We start from the raw sequence: 19,465 nt of genomic DNA on the forward strand, positions 1-19,465 counted from the left end.
CCCTGTCCAGCAGAAATCAGTTTTGTCGCAGGACTGCGAGAAGGGCAACCAGTGAGCGAGTTCTCTCACCCCTCACACGAGCACGAAGCCCCCATCGGGTGCAGAGCGCTCCCCCGGACCCCACCGCTGCTCCCACGAAGCCAGCTCCGAGGGCATCCACCTCGCTACCCGCGCGAACCCGGGGTGGGCCGGTGCAGGTGACCCGTGGAGGGTGGCGGCGCCCGGCGGTGCCCGCAGGGGTCGCTCGCGAGGAGGCAACGGCCGCGCGACGGGAGCGGGGGCCGGGCCGGGCCGGGGAGGACGGCGGGGCCAGGCCGGGGTGAGCTGCGGGGGCCGCGCGGTGCGCGCGACTCGGCCGAGAGCCGCAGGCCGTCGGCGGCGAAGTGGGGGCTGTAACTTGACACCGGAGCGAGAGGCCGAGCGGAGAGAGGGAGCGAGAGAGCGGCGGAGGAGGAGGAGAGGAGCCCCAGGGAGCGGGATGGTGACCACCTTCTTCTCCTCCCCTTAGCGGCGCTTCGCAGCAGCCGCCGCCGCAGCGCCGGGACTCTCGCCTGCACGGGGCCGGGGGAAGCCGGCGATGGGGACGGGCCGGGCCCCTTGAGTCACCGCGAACTTTCCCCGCCGCGGGCAGCCGGAGCCGAGCAGGCGGATGGAGGATGCGCCCTGCCCGGCGGGCAGCGTGAGCCGGCGGCGGGGGTAGCATGAAGAAGAAGCAGCAGCACGGCGGCGGCGGGGACTGCCCTGCGCCCCGGCCCCCCGCGGCGGTGGCGGCGGCAGGGGGCCCGAGCCAGGGCGGGGGCTGGAAGCGGCGGCGGCCCCTCTCGCTGCTGCCCTTCCTCTCTCTGCGCGACTACGGCTTCTGCATGGCCGCCCTGCTGCTCTTCTGCGTGGGCTCCCTCTTCTACCAGCTCAACGGGGGACCCCCGCACTTTCTGCTGGACCTGCGGCACTATCTGGGTAAGCGCGGCCCGCGGCGGAGCGGCCACTTGTTGCGGTTCTCCGCGTTCCTCTCCCGGCCCGGCTGCGCGGCGGAGCTCCGGGGGCTGCGCGGGGAGCGCCGGCGACGGCTCTGCCCCGCATCGCCGCACGTCCGAAGAGGCAACTCGCAGGCGGCCCTCGGGAGGAGCGCGGCGGGAGCGGGTTCTCTCCCGAGTTAACGTAAGGTAGAGCTCCTTGGAGGCTCTTCCTTAAATCCGGAACAGCTCTGTGGCCGGGGATGCCCCTTTGTTTGCCCGCCGGCCGTACGCATCTCCGGCTGTGGAAGCCGCGCCAGCTCCGTTCCGAGCTGCGGAGCCGGGACGGGCGCTGCGCGCAGTGCCCGCGGGTTACAAACGGGGAAGTCCGGGCGTAGCGCGTCCTGCGAGCGGCTGCCGCTCTCAGGTGCGTGCGGGAGCGGTCGGACAGAAACCGAATGACATATGGCACCGGGGTTTCGCTACGTGCCCGATTTCTGCCTCGCTGAGGGTTACTTTCCAGCCTGACGGGGAGTGGTGGAAAGCAGGGTGATTCCTCGAGGTCAGGTCAGTACCGCTTAGTGGCCGGGCTGGTTCAAACAGGAAACAAAAACCGAGGGGTTTTCCGGATGGGAGGATTGCTAGGGGTAGCTTGCGGTGTCAGTTTATACCGCGTTAGCTCCTCCGTATTGATTGTCCGCGAAGGCAGTCCGTAAGAGTCGAGGTTACTTCGCAACCCAATTGCAAAGTAAAGCGCGGCACTTGTATTTCAGAAGTGTAAGCTGAAAATCCGTTTGTCTGCATGTGTTTTATGAACGTCCTGGGAGCGCAGCTGTGTATGCGAACTCTGCTTTTCTTTAAGGGAAAAGGAGCCCAGCAGGCAGTCACCAGCTGAGGGCATGGAGGGGCAGAGCCAGGCTCCTCTTGGGAGCGCAGCAGTGGGACAAGAGGCAACAGACACACGTTGCAACACAGCAAGTGCTGATGAGATAGATATTAGGGAAAAAAATGCAACGTGAGGGAGCCCAGTGAGGTCGGCCTGTCCTGCCAGAATTCCAGTAGCTGAAGCCTTGGGCACCTCAGGTCAAGCTGTCTCTATTTTGTCAGAGGAGAGGAACATGTGAACAGGAATCCCTTTCAGTCCATCTCTGTTGATCTGCTCAAAGTGGATAAAAACATGAATGGAGGTTCAAGTGAGAACAGGAGAAGGAGCACTTTGAATGTTGCTTCCCAAACACAACGGAGTATTGCCATTTTGGCTTGGGTTTTACTGCCTGCCTTTTTCTTAATTTAGTGTTGCTTATGAAGAAATTCCTACACTAAAGAGGAAATAGACAAATTTTCCACCAAGGTGTAAGTAGGTTTTCCATACAATTGATTAATGTTTTATTTGGATCAAGTACAGATACTTATTTCTCAAAGTTGGTGCCAATTTTTAAAATTTTATCTTCATCAAGGATGAACGCTGTTGTGCACAAATAGCTTGCAAGGAGCACAGTGTTAGACAGCTTCTCAGTTTGTGGTCTTGAGGGATCCAGGCTGTAAAAGTGGGATCTGCTGCTTGAAGAACTGTAGCTGTCTCTGCTGGAAAGCGTTCTGAGGCCTGCGGGTGGCCAGTTTGGAAGACACTGGGACTCGACCATTTTTGGGAGGAGCTCATCAGGTGCTGAAAAGCTCTTAGTGTATGTGCCCAAATGTGAGGAACTATTGGGGAAGGAGGTGGTGTTCTTTGGAAAAGGAGTTGTTTATGGTTAAGACATTTGAGCATTATTTTCTAAAGCTATTTTATACTTCCTGGGTATACCGCTACTTTTGGATTGACAAAGAGGATCATTTCGTTGACATTGTTTAAGATTTTATTTTTCTATTTAGTGTAGGTTTTGCAAGAACAGTGCTATACTCCTTGGTTTATCCAACTGGCAAGGTAATTCGTCAACCTTATATTTGTAACCAATTAGGCTTGTTGCCTTCTAGGGGACTAATAGAAGAGCTTGGAGGAATAGGGAGTAGACACCTGGTCATGCTAACCACCAAAATCTAAATATATGGCTTTTATACAAGAGCTTGACTAGTCAAGTCTCATGACATTAAAGAAGATTAAATGTTTTTTTCCTCCTCAAGCCACGGATCCAATGAACAAGCAACTCTTTCCTTCCAGTACTTCCAAGCCACAATTTATGGTGTGAAGATTTAAGTCCCCAAACAGAAAGAAACAGTTTGCAAACTGTGTTTGCAGTGCATGAATCTTTCAACTGCCTTTAAAGCTACAAGAACCAAGAGAGAGAATTGACCAAGGGGAAAATTTATTTACTTGTTTAATTATTTTGCAGCCTTCATAGTCTGGGGGGTCATCTTGTCTGACTTTCTTAAATTTGCATTGCAAGTTTCAGTGCACTGTTCACTGTTAGTTATGTTACTCTGCAGGGAATGCTTGTTTCTTGCCTCAGAACTTGAAAGAGCATTACAGAATTACAGAATGGTGTGAGTTGGAAGGGACCCTTAAAGGTTGTATAGTCCACCCCCCCTGCAATGAAAGGTATACCTATAATTTGATTTTTGTGACCCTCCTCTGGACACACTCCAGCAGGTCTCCCTGTCACTGACCTTCATCTGGACATTGAGCCATTGACCGCCACTTTCTAGGTGTGATCTTGCAACCAGTTCCTTCCATCCATCAAGCCCATATCTTTCCAGTATGGAGGGAAGGGTGTTATGGGGAATTGTGTCAGAGGCCTCACTGCATTCCACATAGATGACGTTACTGGCGCTTCCGTTGTCCGTTGACACAAGGACATAAGTTGGCTATAGGACCTACCCTTGGTGAAGCCATGCTATTATCCCATATCACCTCCCTCTATTCCATGTGCCTTAGCATAGCTCCCAAGAGGATCTGCTCCATGATTTTCCTCAGCACAGAGATTTCCCCTTACAGGTTGTCTGTTGTTAGTAGCCTGCCTGCATTGTAACATCACAAAACTTCAATAGCGATCAGGATGGAAGTCACACTTGTGTTGAACCGGCGTGTGATTTAAGGAAAATGTAGGCAGAGCAAAAAACAGTGGGCTTGAACAGCTTTCATTTTGTTCTTATGGCTTTATCATAAGCTGAGAGGAGAAGGAATTAGTTTGTTTTCAAATGAATTAAGTAAAGATTTGCTAATTCTCTAAACTTTCCTTTGGTGGGGCAGAGTGTGTTTGGGAGGCAGATGACTGTATTTTTAGAATATTCTAACTACTAGTAACTCTTGTCCTCACTGTTTTTTTGTCCATACCTGTCTCCCCTTGTGCATGAATGTTGTACTGATTGGGGATGGTTGGAAAAATGTGAATGCAGCTTGCATGGGGAGGTAAATAGCTGTATTCAGTATTTCCGCTTTGCATTGCCATCTCTTCTCTTTTGTAAGAGTCTAGAAGAGTCATATGGGGAAAATTGGGGAGATCAGAAGATAGGAGGCTGTAGTGCTTTATTTATCATGTTCTGAACTCAAGCTCATAACAGTTCTAATAGGAAAAGGCCTCTGGAATGCTGCCGATTTCCGCTGTCCTTGCTGGCTGTGGTTCACAAGAACAGGGTCAAGTTTCATGCTTTAGTTGTGCCACTGGGAGAGATGTAGAGCTCTGGTTTTAAGCGTATAATCTGTGGGGGCTTGGGTGTTAGTCGGTTATTTCTGAAGAATCTTTGGAAGAGACTTCATAAAGGCAAGTCTGTTGCCAGTAGGCTTAAACTTACTGTGTCAGGGTGTGTACCAGTCCTGGACCCTCTATGGGCTCCAAAAAATAAGTAAGCTTAAAAACCGCTAGGCTTTTCACTAATAAACTGGAGTATTGGGACTTACACAATATCTATGAGGTCTTGCTTGTTGATTCTGCCAAGGTAACTCTGGCTTGCTATTCCAAACACAGCGCCAGCAGCTGGAGGAAAGAGGAGAATCTTCTGCAAGATGTGTAGGACAGAGCTTGTAAATCTTGGACAATCACGTGGCTTTTGGGGAAGGCACCAGGGACTCCTTTGCCCTGGAACTGCCGTGTTTTTGTACTGCTGTAGTCTTCCCAGCTTTGGCTTGTGATACAGACATGCTTCAAAATACAGAAATGAGTATTTCCAAGGGCTGGTAGCAGACCTCTCATGGCCAATAAAAAGAAAAAAGTCTTTTGATCTTTAGTATTTGCAGTGCAAACGTTGTTGTTGTTCATGTCAATTAAATCATTTCCCCTGTTGAACTCCCCGGGAGACTGCCAACAAGTCCACTGGTTGATGTCAGGGTTTGATTGCCTGTGGAAATGACCTGTGCTGTGCGCTTCCTATGTGAGACAAAGTGTCCAGTTGTGTTCTTTAAACAAGCTCTGAATTGCTCCCTGCTCTCACTCTTCAGTCCGTCAGACGTGCTCAAGTGTTTTGGTCAAGAGATGTGCATTGTAGGCTTAAAGTTGTCACAACAGGAATTATGTTTATGTTTTGGATACACCATAATTCTGCCAAATGGAAGCAGCAGAAGGAGATAATCTTTCTGAGTGTTTGAAGACATTGAAGCAGAAATCTTATTCTAAACTAAGCCCAAATTAAAAAAAAAAATAATAATAATCGTTGAAGTGGTATGAACTGGCTTTATTTCAGTAGGGTTTTGTTATTTACTTATTTATTAAGTGTCTTTCTTTTTCCTGTTCACATGTAAAGTGAAGAGCAAGGGAAACAATAGAACTGGCTGACAATATGTGTTTAATACGAGTTTTGTTTTTAACCTATAGGAGGGGAAAGAAAAAAGTGTTGCTTTTTTTTCCCCTTTTCTAGTAATATTTCATTTATTTCTCAATGATGGAAACTTCAGAATTTAGCTCAGAATGATGGAAATACTCAGAATAGGCAAGCTTTCTTAGAGTTAAAGCACCTAGCATGCTGCACTGTCGGTAGACTGATTCTGATTTATTTATTTTTTTTAATAGCCAAAAAGAGTTCTCTCATCCAGTTTTTACTCATGTAGTATGTGTATGGTTTTCCACAAACTTGTCAATTTTGAAGGCCCATCAGACATCTGAATAGGAGAAACGCTCAAGGAACGACAGCCTCCTGTATGGATGGAGCTTATTTTACAGTGTTACACAATACCTGTTTCCTAAGTGGATATGCTTTTAACAAGGCCCTGGTTATATTCTTATAGGCAACTTTATTTTTCCTCATCGTTTCAAGAACATGTAGTGTAGTGTTCTCAAAAAAGCTCTTCAGTACTTGTAAGTGCTTCGATTTTTGTCTGCTTTTCAGTAGATTTTTTAAGAACACGTTGCACTTAGAAATTATTACATTCTAAAATTCCATAACATTACAAGTAACTGAAAGTTCAGTTTAGAAATTGCTTCTTAAAGCCCTGAAAAGAGAGATTCTGAACAAAAGTGACAAGTCTGTAGCTGTATATATATCTTTCCTTATAGCGTTTTCTGTCCTCTTTGGACTTACTAATTTTGCTCTTGTGGGTGTGGTATGTATTTTTGTTTTGAAGTAGAGTAGTTTGTATTTCAAGATAGGCTGCTAAGTGTTCATCTTATAAATGAGCTTTTTTGCAAAACAAAAGATTTACTTCATCTCTGAGACTTTGTTAAAAGGCTGCATAACTTGCTCATCATTCAGTGCTTGTTCAGTTGTAAGATTAAGAATGTTCTACCTAATGATGTCAACTAGTCTAAAGAGAAGCAGATGCCCCTTGTTTTATGACTGACTTGAGCCTTTTCCTTTTGAAAGGATGTAGAGGTCACTGGACTACATAATCACAGAATGTTATTCTGCCTGGCCATTAAAAACTCTGTACAATGAAGTCGTAGCAAAAAATGTTTAAGCTTGTGTGAATATGTGATGGTGATATTCTAAATATCTCTGGAAGGCTGGACAGTATTTATTCAGAGATTTATTTCTGCTTTCCAAGTTAAATTTGAGTCTGGAAATCAGGTGTTGTTTATGCAGCTGTGTGTATACTTGTTTCATGTTTTTACCTTTGTCTGTGACCTTGAAACCATTAATTCACTTTCTGATGATAGGGAATATTATTGCAGTTTTTTTTCAAAATGTATCTAGTTTTGTTTTACTTTGAGATTATATGATAGAGAGATATACACACCTTACAGAGGATGCATCTGCTGAGTAAATGGGATGCTACACTTGGACGTGGGGGGATGGATGAGACTTCAGTTCCTGGTTATGACTTCACTTCATGTGACTCTGAACAAGTTGGATGTTAATTCCATCTTTGTTTAATCCCTTTTGCCAAAGGACATACAAAAATACATGTTTAGTAGAATTCTCAGATACCACAGCAGCGCGGTAGCCATAGAAATACCTAGTAGGATTTATCACAAGTATCTTTATTGTTTGGCATTGAGGCATTTGGGCTGTTTTCAAAAGCGTTAAGATAGTGTTGGATGGCAGCTGTGTGTAGGCGAAGGCAGTTAGAGGTCCAGCTGCTTTATTCTTCTAAGGGTATCGTTGCTGTTCATTAGTACAGTCTATGCCGTTTTGCTTCAGGAGTTATTGCTGTAATTGTTACCCACAGTTGCATCAGAGGGCATCAGCTTATAACAGTTCTGTATATATGCCCTCATATCAAAGACTTCATGTTCAGAGGAATGTAACTGAGTCTTTTACTTTTTGGTGATGCTTAGAATTTGTTTTCAAAAAATAAAAGAAAAAAGCATAGTTTCTTCAAGCTGTGTTCACCTCAGGTGAATGTCAAGCTTTTTTTTTTTTTGCTGTCAGGGAATATACAGCCAAAAGAACTGTGGCTGTCATGGGAGGAAAAAAAGTGATTGATGGAGTGGTTCTTGTATTTTTGTATGAAATTAGGGAGGTAGAGAGTTGCTTCTGCTTTGGATTTGACAAAGAATGATAAGCATTAGAGGATGTTAGAAAGAAGAGACTCTCTAGCAAAAGTAATTCATACAAAAGCTTCAACACATAGCTATGGGGAAAGTAAAGCCTGATTAAAAAGAAAAAAAATCACTTAAATGCTTTGAGATTAACATCTGTCCTAGCTCTACTGCACTGATTCCTGAGACAAGCTATTCTGAAATCAGTAGTGTATGACAGGATCGGTAGTGACAGTAAATGGAACATATGATGAAAGTATAATGGAGAGGCATGATTTTTTGGTGGTTAACAGTCTAAAATGGTTGACCAGGTCAAATTAGATCATAGGACAGTTCTGGCACAAAAGCCTGAAGGAAATAAAATACAGTAGGGTAAAAAGATTAAAAAGAATACCACTTTTTTATTTTCCATCTCTCTCTTTTTCATCTTTTAGTCCTCGTATCCTTTTGTCTTTGTCTATCCTCTGTTTCCAGCTGGTAATTGATTCATGCTCCTACCTCTTCTTTTGATCCTGTCATTAAAAATATATATATTAATCACAAAATAAAAATATTTCTAATATTTTTGTGGGTAGAAAGAGTTTGGAGTTTCTGAAATCACTTGAGCTTTTTCTTGTGTGATATTAACCCCAGTTTTTTGAGACATGTAAGAGACACAGAGCCCTTCTCTCTGTATTAACATTGTGGGGAAGTAACCCATTCAAGAAGAGTGCTGATGGTTATTTTGGTGTAGGACCTGTTCCTCTATATTAAGATGAGGTTTGCAGGTAATTTTTAAGAATTTACTTATATATATCCCATGGACTAGAAAAAGAAGTGTGTCTATACTTTTTTTGGAAGTTGTGACTGTGCACCTGCTGTTTACCCCCTGCAAGTACAGCTCTAAATCACAGCTATGAAAGGAAATCCTGTGTGTTCCCGCTGCTATGAAGCACAGCCAGCAGAGCAAATGGCTGCTCTCTTTGTTCATCCAAGTTTGGATGAACACACTTAAGAAAATAAACCTTGTTGTTATTTAGGACAGATAATTTTTAAGGATATAGTCATAGCCATTCCAAATTTGATTGTATTTCATGAAGGATTAGGTGGGCAGGAGATCCCCATGCCCGCCTCTCTGTGTTGTTTTACTTCTGATTTAGTGGAGTTAGGAGCCAAGGCTTACAAGAATCCAGAGTTTGATCGCTTGTACCATGAGGTCAAGAAAGGGATGAGAATTGCTTTGAAATTAATGGGAATTAGATACTTCCTTGGATCTTGCTCTAGGACTCATATCCCACACATTATCTGCTGATTCAGGTATCCACTCTCAGCTAGTCTCCCTTGCTAATCAGTAAACATAAAACCGTGACAACAATTCGTTATGGTTGGTGATAGATGCATAAAGCAAGTAGGATCAGTTCTTCTTAGAGAACTAATTTGTAGCTTGTTGCCATTAAGGTGACAGGAAGTACCAGGGTTGAGCACTCACTGCTGGTCATTACCTGTGGGCAATGGAGTTTCTTGCCTCTAAGTTTCTTGTCTCATCTGTCTGGTGCAGCAACGTCTTAAAAGCATAAACAAAAATTTTTATTTCTCTGGTTTTTGTTGTTGTTTTTTTTTTTTTTTTTTGGTTGGTTGGTTGTATTTGTTTTCTTTATTTTTTTAACTTTCTAACAAAAGCACTGGAAAATGATGACACACAACTTTTCACTAAGGAGAGTTTTCCTATTATTATTGGTGACCAGGCAAGTAGATTTTCAAATATAGCTTATGTTTATATAACAGGGCATTTGTTTTCCTTTGTTTTATAATCTGGGTTAGAGGATGTTTGGAGAATGGAGGGGTCAATAGGAAATGGAGAGCAATTATTTGCCTGAAATTTATTTTACTGTCTTGCTTTTCAGAGCTGCAGTGGGGGAAGCAGGCCCCATTGTGCGGAAAATATATGTTCGATTTTGTTTGTGAGTGTGGAAGTACAATGGTTAGATACGTATTAGGGTTTCTAATACTAATGCTCTCAAAACAGACATTTGGGTGCTTGCCAAAACTTTCTTCCTGTCACACTTAATGATTTGGGGTAGAAGAAATCATGAGGTGAGGGTGAAGATCACGGAGCCCTTGGTGGTTTGAGTAAAGAAGTAGAGCGTGTATGCCAGATCTGAGAAGTAAGGTTCAGTGCTCTTGCTTTTGTGTGTGTTCATTTTAAAAACTAGTGCTGGGAAAATGAGTGGTTGGTTCAACTTTTACTTATTATAACGTAGTTTGGTAGAAAGTCACCAGACTGCTAACACATAGCAGCTCTTTGAGTTGAGATTCAGTGGTTCTTTGTTCATCTGTTCACGTACAACACCAGACCACATTTAGTGACTCCTGACTTCCAGAGCTTCTTTTTTTTTCTTAGGAGCTTCCTTTCCTCTCTTGTCTGACCTACATCTTGCAAAGGGCTATCTGAATCTGTCTGGAAAATCATATGTAAGGATTTTAGGGGAAATGTCCCACAAGTTGTCTATGCTTTTGTCTTTGTAAAAGCAAGGGAATATGCTTACAGTGTGTTTTGAAATACACAGAAAGGTCTTAGAGCTAGGATGTTTGTAGACCTCTTCTGAGCAAGTTTGGCGAGTTTACAGGTAGAAATTGCATTCAGGTTGGACAGTACCATGCCCAGAAGACATTGAGTGGAAGAGAAATGGCAGGGGGAAGAAGATACAAAGATAGCCTTATCAGAAAAGGTTACATGAGATTTAACTGAAAATAGCTTGTTCATAAGGCCGGGATTTCTCATTTCAGAGGTTCCCTTGGAGTCAGCTGGGAGAGGGTGAGGTAACTCCAAAGAATAAATAGGGCTACCTGACATCTAAGTACCTGACTTGTGCACAGAGAAATAAGTGAAGTTTGGTGGGGAGAATCTGAGTCATCATCGTATTTATACTTAAAAGCATTGGTTGATGACTGGTGGAAGGTTTCCAAAAAGATGATGAGAAAAGAGAAGAGACTGGAAGTTATAAGATTTTTAGATTGATAGATCACTTGATGTCAGTGGGTCATGGAAACCTCACTTACTTACGGTGCCTCTAAATAAGGACTACATAAAGCACTGGAAAAATAGCTCTGCAGGGGATATCTGTCACTGCTGGATGAGTGGATTTGATGACATATGTTTATTTCTCTGTGAGTCTTACAATTCCATGAAAAAGGTGTTCAGAAATAATTGTGATATAATCTGAAATGTTGTAACAGATATTTTAAGGCAAGGGCTGTGAAATTGCTGATTTCACAGATCCTTAAGTACGTGTGGCTGATTGTATTTCCTAACAGAATTCCCCATACAAATGTACAGATTCTTTTGTGTTGACAGTTGGAAGGTATCACAATAAGTAAATTATGAATAAAAACAAATTAGCAGTGCCTAAACTTTACCACTTGTAGTTCCTTGTGCTTTTGTTTGTTTGGATTTTATGTCCACTTGTGTCATTTTGGTAATCACTGCATCTGTGCAACAGGCTGATAGAGGTAGCAGTGTATATAAGTAATGAATAGTAGCAATAATAGAGACCCCACACCCACTCTGGGCAGCCAGTTCTCTGTCACTTGCACAGACAGCAGAAGTGCTGTCTGAAGTTCAGAGGAAAACTCCTGTGTTCCAGTTCCCATTGCCTCTTGTCCTGGCACTGAATACCACCAAAAAGAGGCTGCGAGTCCATCTTCATTGCATCTTCTCTTCAGGTTGAGACCAGGAGATCACATCTGCATTGATGAGTCTCCCCCAAGCCTTCTCTTTCAGGCTCAGCTCTCTCAGCCTTTCCGCATAGGAGAGATGCTGCAATCCCTTCATCATCTCCATGGCTCTTCACTAGGCTTTCTCCATTATGTCCATGTCTCCCTTGTACTGGGAGAAATATAGTGCTCCTTCTAGACAAGGGAGCATGACTTTGGGAATGTAAGAGGGATGTCCTTTGAAAAGTACAGGCTTCCTAGGAAGTTTTTTTCAGCACATGTGGGGGAGAAATCAATCCAAGTAGATACCAGGTAGATACCAGGTGCTTGCGTATTCTGTTGCTTATTTATTTCTTGAATCACTTTTTATCTGATTGAAGTTATTGTTAAACTGAACAATATTACTGCTTTTTTTGTGTGTGTGAAGGATCCATTTTCAGAAGTGTGATTAAATGAAAGTTGAAGTAGTAACTGCTTCTTTCTCAAACTGCAAGCTTTGCACATTGCTGCACTAATAATAAGCAAAACCAATCAATTTCATCCATTCAGGAAAATTTTTCTGGCGAGTCAGTCAAATTTAACATAAGTTGTATCATCTCCTGATAAACAGCCTTATTCTATTAATCCTATTGTATTTCCCTCCTCTCATTTGAATTTTATACTTCTTGTCTCATCAGTAAGGCAAACTTTGGAAAAGCTCTGGGATTCTTTGTAGCTCAGCAGTCTCTGCTTTCTGCACTGTGCTATGTGGAAACGGCTGACAGCCTCAGTTTTTCCCTGGAATGTTTTAGTTATGAATGTTAGAAGCTGAAAGATTTTTGTATTGCATATAGTGTCTTTCACCTTCTGACTTCAGCTCCAATAATGCTGAGATTGACAGTAATTGGATCTTATTACTGTGGTGAGGTGTTCAGTGGCTTACTGGCTCAAGAGTAAGGCATGTCAGGCTAGAGTGTGAGCATACAACATCGGTGAAGGGTTCAATGAATTTTATGTGGTGGGGATCCCTATCGGTTGGTGGACTTTCCTGCCTATTCCAGCATCCTGTGCTGCTTGGCTTGATGCTGGCATTTGCACTGTCCATGCATGGTGCAAGAAGGAAGTAACCCTTACTAAAATCTTGATTAATCTTACTAAGCTTGTGTGTCGGGGCTGTGTTAGCTCAACTGTACCCAAGGTAAGAGCTGTCCCAGCAAAGTGGATTTGTTCATTCTATCACTACTCTGTAATTAAAACTGTTTGCATAGAGCTATTGTATCAATGACACATTTATTTCATGAAAAAAACAAACAAAAGCCCTCAGAATTTATTGCTTCATGTCATAGATCAAGAAATCTTACTGCTTTGACAAGGAAGCTGCCACGTGTTCTCTTCTCTCTTTTTCTCTGTGACTACTGATGAGAGTACAGCTTTTTGGGGTTGTTTTTGCCTTCACATAGCAATTTCCATCCAGTGCTTCAAAGAGGAAATTAAATATGAACACTTAAAAAAATATATATTTGAGGCATGCAGTGGGGGCATGTAACTTGCTTGGTGTCATTTGGTTGGTAAACAGCAGTGTTGGGAATAGATCTATGATTTCCTGGATTCCTGGAAGGCCAGAGATTTGCCTGAAAGCACTGATGTAAAGCAATACAGAAACCCTTCTGCTTGCCTTTATTGCAGCACTTAACCTGTCTCTCTTGTTTGTGGTGATTTGTGTTGATGCGATCTATGAAGTGTGTATCAGGACGTATATACTTCTCACATCTATATTCTTAAAAGGCAGTGGAGTTAGTTTTCTGATGGGACTTTTTAAAGGAAAAGAAAGGCTCGAGAGAGTTGGAAGCCAAGTCTGCTGAACTGGAGTAGCTTTTACCTAGCAGAGCCCCCAACTTGTGTACTTATGGTAACATGCATTTTCCTGTCTGCGAGCAGCAACTTTTTAGAGTCTTTGCTTAACCTGTTCCCATTGGCAGGAGAAGCCTGATACTGCAGAGCTGTACAACAGGTTCAAGACCCTCAAAATAAAGGGAAAGTGTGTGGGAGAGAGTGATAACTGGGTGAGAAAAAGATGGGGTGAGAGAAGAACAGGTTGCTGAATGATTCTTTCCTTATTTAAGCTAGAACGGCGTACCTTTTAATGTATTCTGCTTAAAATGATTGAATAAGAGACAGAAATAGTACTGGGGGAGCAGATAAGTGATAAATGGCATGTTACAGAGCCTGTTCCCACTGAAGAGCTAGTTGGCCTATTTCTTGTTGCCTTTTGAAGCTATCTTCAACACTTCTGTGTAATTTACTCAGCAAAACTGCTGCTGTTGTTGGGAAAATGTACTTGTGGCATAGGTAGATGTTAAAACAGCTGTTTTTTGGAGCCAACAGTTAAAAAGCTGTATATTCATCTTCAGTAATGTTTCCTTATCTATGCTGAAGACAGAAATGTTTTTAATTCTAAGGAGCTCATAATGTGGGAGAGTCAATGAGAGTTTCATGAAAGCTTTACCTATTAATGCTTATGGCTCCAGTTGGCTAAAATTTTGCATCCACAAATTGCCTTAATTCACAGGTAATGTGAATTAATTGTTGCGTTGTATGTGGAAAAAAGACCAGAGTGTTTGTTTTCTCATTCTAAGAGTCATTACCATGCCACATGCAAAAAAAAAAAATAATAATAATAATAATAAAAAAAAAATTATGAAACTTTAAGGCAGATGGACTGGATGGTTTATGTGGTAGCTTTTAGCTTTTGGATGATCATCTTTTGACTCGCACAGTATGAAAAATTTCTGTTTACATGCACCGGTACGCTGTATCCTAATTCAAGATTGAAATGTCATTTTTGTGATCTTGAACTCTTCCTTTATGTGTAAGGTTAACAACAAAAAAATAAGAAGCTCAGATTGATTCAACATGTAGTTACGTTTGAGTTAAAATTGCCAGGTTTAGCTCTACAATTCTCACATGGCTCTGGTTCAAAGTATTTCCTTTACTCATACTCTATAAATAACATCACAAGTATGGTTTATACTCTTCTCTTTCTTCAGACATCCATGCTTCACTTCTGCTGTAGACTATTTGTACTCCTGATCCCTGACTGCACAGGATCCTGCTCACTGGCCAAGCATTAATAATCTCTTTTATTTGCTTTATTAGCATACTGGGGCAGGGAATGTTTGCTGGATGGCAGAACCAAAGATTTTGAGTCCACATGACTAGATAGGTTTATTAGTGTGTATCTGTATGTGTTCTGTCTTATCACAAGATGCTTACAATACTGTGCAGGTCCTATTGTCTGGAAAATGGTCCTGCTCAACTGGAAAGAGGTTTGAAGGGGGAACAAGGAAGAGCAAAAGAATAAGCATTTTTTTTCTCTTTTCTTCCTTTGCTGTGTTTTTAAATACTTTTAACAAAGTGATGTTAGCACTAATGTATGGCTTAATGTGTTCTGACTCTTGCAGCTGTACTTCTTTGTGAACCACAAAGAGCAGTTTATATAAAGTATAAATTTGTGAAATGGTCTTTTGTGTGCTTTTGAATGCATTGCAATTTCTTTGACCAAAAAAAAAAAAAAAAATTGCTTTTTCAGCTTAGAAGTCTGGGAAAGAAAAGGAGCTTAGACTCAGGAAAGTGTATGTTAAGCAACTAAAAAGCCAGAGCTTGCATTAACAGCTCTTATGTGAGTTATACCAATTTCAGTCTGTCTGTGGCACAAATGTTAAGTTATTGCTGAGAATTACAGTTCAGTAGGGCTGAATGTTTATTTTCTTTAACTAGAAGTAACGTGGGCTGTGTGACCAAACTAAGTTTATTATACTGGCAAATATTGAAATTTCTTAGAATTTACATTTAATTATTGAATTTATTTTATTTATGCAACTCTATCTTTAGTTTGTTTTACTTGGAGTTCAGTCTGCAGTGCCATATTTTCTTTTTCAGGAGGAAGCTCTGCTACATTTTTCTTCAATATTAACTTTTTTCCTGCGTGTTTTTGAATATAGAGATAGTGGAAGGCTTAGGTGCTGTGTTGCAGAACTTTTTCCATAATAAAAATAAAATATAATCACCTTATGGAAAAAACAAGATGTGTGTGAGAATTTATTTGAAAAGATAATACTCTTTGTTATGCCCAGCTTAATCAGTGTGAAAAGGATGCATGTGCAATGCATTGTTTAAACATGTGCTTTCCTCCTTACCTTGCTACATGGTGGTCAGTATTTGTGCCCTCCTTCTAATTTATAAAATGAATTTGGAATGCATATATGGAATAAAAATATTTTCAGGTGAAAAATGGTTGGTCATCTATCTTCTACATCTCACTGGTAATAGATAGCTGACATTAAACAAAGATTGAAGAAGTTAAGTTTTGTGCGTAAGAAGGGTTAAATAATGTAGTAGGCGGAATACTATCAAAAGTATTGGGATCAGCTTCATGCAGATTCTCAACACAAAATGGCCAGATTGTCTTGAATGTCTTTACTAACGCACCTATGAAGAAATTGGTCTGAAGTCTGTTGGAAGTAACTTGGATTATTTTTTTTCTAAATTATCTTTGATTTTTTCGGGTGCTTTCTTGGAATTAAGGAGCTTCAACAGCAGTAAGCATGTCTGGCTCCTTTAAAATGTTTCACTATACTTCTTAAAAGATATTTTTGAAAGTTCATATTTTCATCCAAATTTCATTTTCATAAGTAGATATTTTTGTAAGATACACTGCTCAAGAATGCAGGAATGGGGTTAGTGAAGCTAAAGCCCACCTGAGTTTGAATCTAGCAAAATACATGAAGGGTAGGGAACAAGAAGGGCTTCTATAGGCACAGCAGCAGCAAAAGGAAGAAAAGGGAAAATGAGTCCTGCACCTGGGTTGGGGCAACCCCAACCACAGATACAGGATGGGCAGTGAATGGCTTGAGAGCAGCTCTGAGAAGAAGGATTTGGGGATGTTGGTTGATGAGCCAGCAATGTGTGCTTGCAGCCCAGAAGGCCAACTGTATCCTGGGTCGCACCAAGAAGAGCGTGATCAGCAAGTTGAGGGAAGATCATTCTGCCCCCTGCTCTGCTGTCATCAGACCCAGCCTGGAGTACTGTGTCCAGTTCTGGGGCCCCCCAACACAAGGGGAACATCAAGCTGTTGAAGCAGGTTCAGAGGAGAGCCACGAAGATGATCAGAGGGCTGGAGTGCCTTCCATACGGAGGCTGGCTGTTAGAGCTGGGGCCTGGAGAGGAGAAGGCTCCAGGGACCTTATAGTGACCAACAGGAAAGCTGGGGAGGGACTTCTTATAAGGGCAGGTAGTTTTTCTGCTCACATTGTATCATACTCAAAGAAAGATATAACTAGTGATTAATGGAAAATAGTAATAATTTTGCTCTTACATTTTAATATACAGTTAAATGTCCGTTGGCCTTGCGCCTGAGGTAAAATAAAGTGATTTAGACCTACTGTTAGTAGAACATTTTAGAAATATAGTTTAATTAGCGTTTGTATGTATTTTGCAAAGCTCTTCCATAGCAGCAAAAAAGTCCTAGAGAGCATGTCTGAGTGTGAAGGGAGAACAGTAAATAGGGAATTTAAGAAAAGATGTAAATATGATTATAATGGGAAGGGAATGCTCTTGTGTGATTCCAGTTATCTTTCACCTCTTTCAGCACAGTGCTTTTCTCCCATTTACATCTCACTTTGTTTGCTTTTTCCTCTTGGGTCAGTAGGAGAGCAATTTCTAAGAACAGGGAAGTAGAACAGTAAATCCATTGTGCCTCTAGGATGTATTAACTTCAGAAGATGTGATGCTTCAGTCTCTTAGCTGTGGTTAGGCAGAATCAAGCCTGCTTGTTTTTGTTACTCTGACACCAGTGTGATTCAGTCACAAAAGAAATTATACCGTGCCTTTGCAAGCGAAAAATATTGAAGCAGGCTTGTTTCAATGAGAGCGATACCTCTTGCAGATTGGATCAAATTCAGGTGGGTGAGCCAAGGATGGGGGTCAAAGTTTAAGGAGACAAAAACAAAGAATTTTTTCAATTATAGTTTAATTTAAAAGAAATTACAGCAAGCTTCGTTTAAAATTACATGTGGATTGAGAGAGGAATTGCTATTGTGTTAATTTATTTTCTGAGATTAGCAGTAATATTCTGAGATTTCCTTCAGCACATACATGACGTTCATATTTGGCACTAGCAAGCATTCTTGTCTGAAGGAATTTTTCTTGTTGGTTGTTTTTTTTTGATTTTTTGATATTTTTTCTTTTTTCCCCTTTTTCAGTACTTTGTTTCCTGGAGTTAAGGAAGATCAGTTTGAGTACTTTTGCATCCCTTTTCCTTTAGCCCTCCTGTAGTCATGTGTGTTAGCTAGATCTAGTTCAATGGTTGAAAGATCTCGAGCAAGTTTTAAAGGAAATCTCTTAAAGCATCACGATTAAAAGAACCACTGTTGTTTTATCAAGTTAGGTCATGGTATCTTTGCAGAAACTCAGTGCACACACAGACACTGCATGCTGAGAAAGAATTTATTTGAATAATTCAAATGATAGGATTGAGACCTATAATTAGTTCCATTTCAGTGATTTTTTTTTTTTTCTTTTCCTCTCTTCCTTTTTGTCAAATGGTTTACTACACTGTAGTCTTTCCTGTGAAGTTTTCCTTTTAAACAGATATTAAGTACTTTACTCTTTTAAGAGGCTTTGTTTTCTCTGTATGTCTCCCCACTAGATTGCCCACTGGGCAGCAATTCTCAGATAATAGGCATATGCTGTTTTCACTTAAAATTGTCAAATGCTTTATTTCTCTGGGAGTGGTTATGTGCACTGTGAGTTGCAGGCCATGTGAAAGATCTCTCTGGTTTCTATTAGTGTGGTGGGTTGGCTTGCTTAAGAAATAAATGAAAAGCATTTCAGCTGTTTCATTGCCCTTTCAGCTCATTCTTTGATGTAAACTTGACTGAGTGAAATTGTTAATGTATGCTAGCATAGAGACTGCAAGCAAGAGCTGGGTGAGCGTCCTTAAGAGGGAAGAAAGACTGCAGTACTTTCCAGTGGTCATTCAAAGCTAATGAGTGTCAGCTTTGAGAAAGAAAAAAAGCAGCAGGAATAGCAGGAGTGGGAATACAGATAAGTGTTGATACTGTAGTGAATCTGCATTTGATACTATAAAGTGAATCCTGCTTTATCATGCTTGTCTCAAATGCCGCTTTCACAATGTTGCACTTTGTTGCTCTGTAGAACTATATGCACTGTTGGAAGGAATAGGAAATTTTCCTTAAATAACCTTTGGATAAGAGCTGTTTCTCATCCCTTTGTGAGATGGCAATTCTATGATGTGCTGGCAGTCAGCATTCTTCATCGACTGTATTTGCATTTCAAGTCTACCTCATCTTCCAGAGGCAGAAGTATAAGCAATAGCAAAAACAAACAAACAAAGATAACAGTCTGTAACATAATGATGTGTTTGTATAATATCATGTAATATACATGATACAGTAAAATGATATTATAAGTAAATGATTGATATAAGAAACATATATTTGGGCACAAAGGAGAAGAAAGTGAATTTTTATGGTGGAGGAACAGTACTTTGACCAAAGAGTGTTAAACATTCATACCTCGTAGGGTAAGGCAGAGCAACTTAGATTGATGAACTGCCTACACTAAGAAATGCCTGTGATGTATGTGTTCAATTAAATCAGTCATTTTTAGTTCTCACATGCACAGCTCCAAGAAAAAGTTACCTAATATAATTTCAATTGACATACTTAGTAAAATAACTTACTTTTTGAAAAATCATCGGCTTCCATTACTAATCATTCTTAGCACTCAAACATGAGCAAGTTCATTGGTCGGGAGCAGAAAACTGCTCCTGTTTTCATCATGGAATGGCCATCAAGCCTTGTGCTATGAGATTGGGTGTACGGGGGTGTGCCCCGTTTCTGTTAGTTGCAGATAATTGTACACACTGTATCTTTGATAAAAAAGAAAAAAAAACGCGTTAATACTTTACAC

General features: G+C 41.5%; 1 protein-coding gene across 2 annotated transcripts in view; it reads left to right on the forward strand.

Annotated features, from left to right (window-relative positions):
* The first annotated feature begins 252 nt into the window (after window positions 1–252).
* Window positions 253–19,465, forward strand: part of UST (uronyl 2-sulfotransferase) — a 158,511-nt gene continuing 139,298 nt past the window's right edge. The window contains exon 1 of one of the 2 annotated variants that reach the window (XM_010707216.4): window positions 253–957. In XM_010707216.4, the coding sequence (XP_010705518.4) occupies window positions 702–957 (256 nt within the window). In that variant the 5' untranslated portion in view covers window positions 253–701. The remainder of the gene's footprint in view (window positions 958–19,465) is intronic. The other variant, XM_085217005.1, reaches the window with a different exon arrangement.

Source organism: Meleagris gallopavo, chromosome 2, assembly GCF_905368555.1.
Source record: "Meleagris gallopavo chromosome 2, MGAL_WU_HG_1.1, whole genome shotgun sequence".
Classification (NCBI taxonomy): Eukaryota; Metazoa; Chordata; class Aves; order Galliformes; family Phasianidae; genus Meleagris; species Meleagris gallopavo.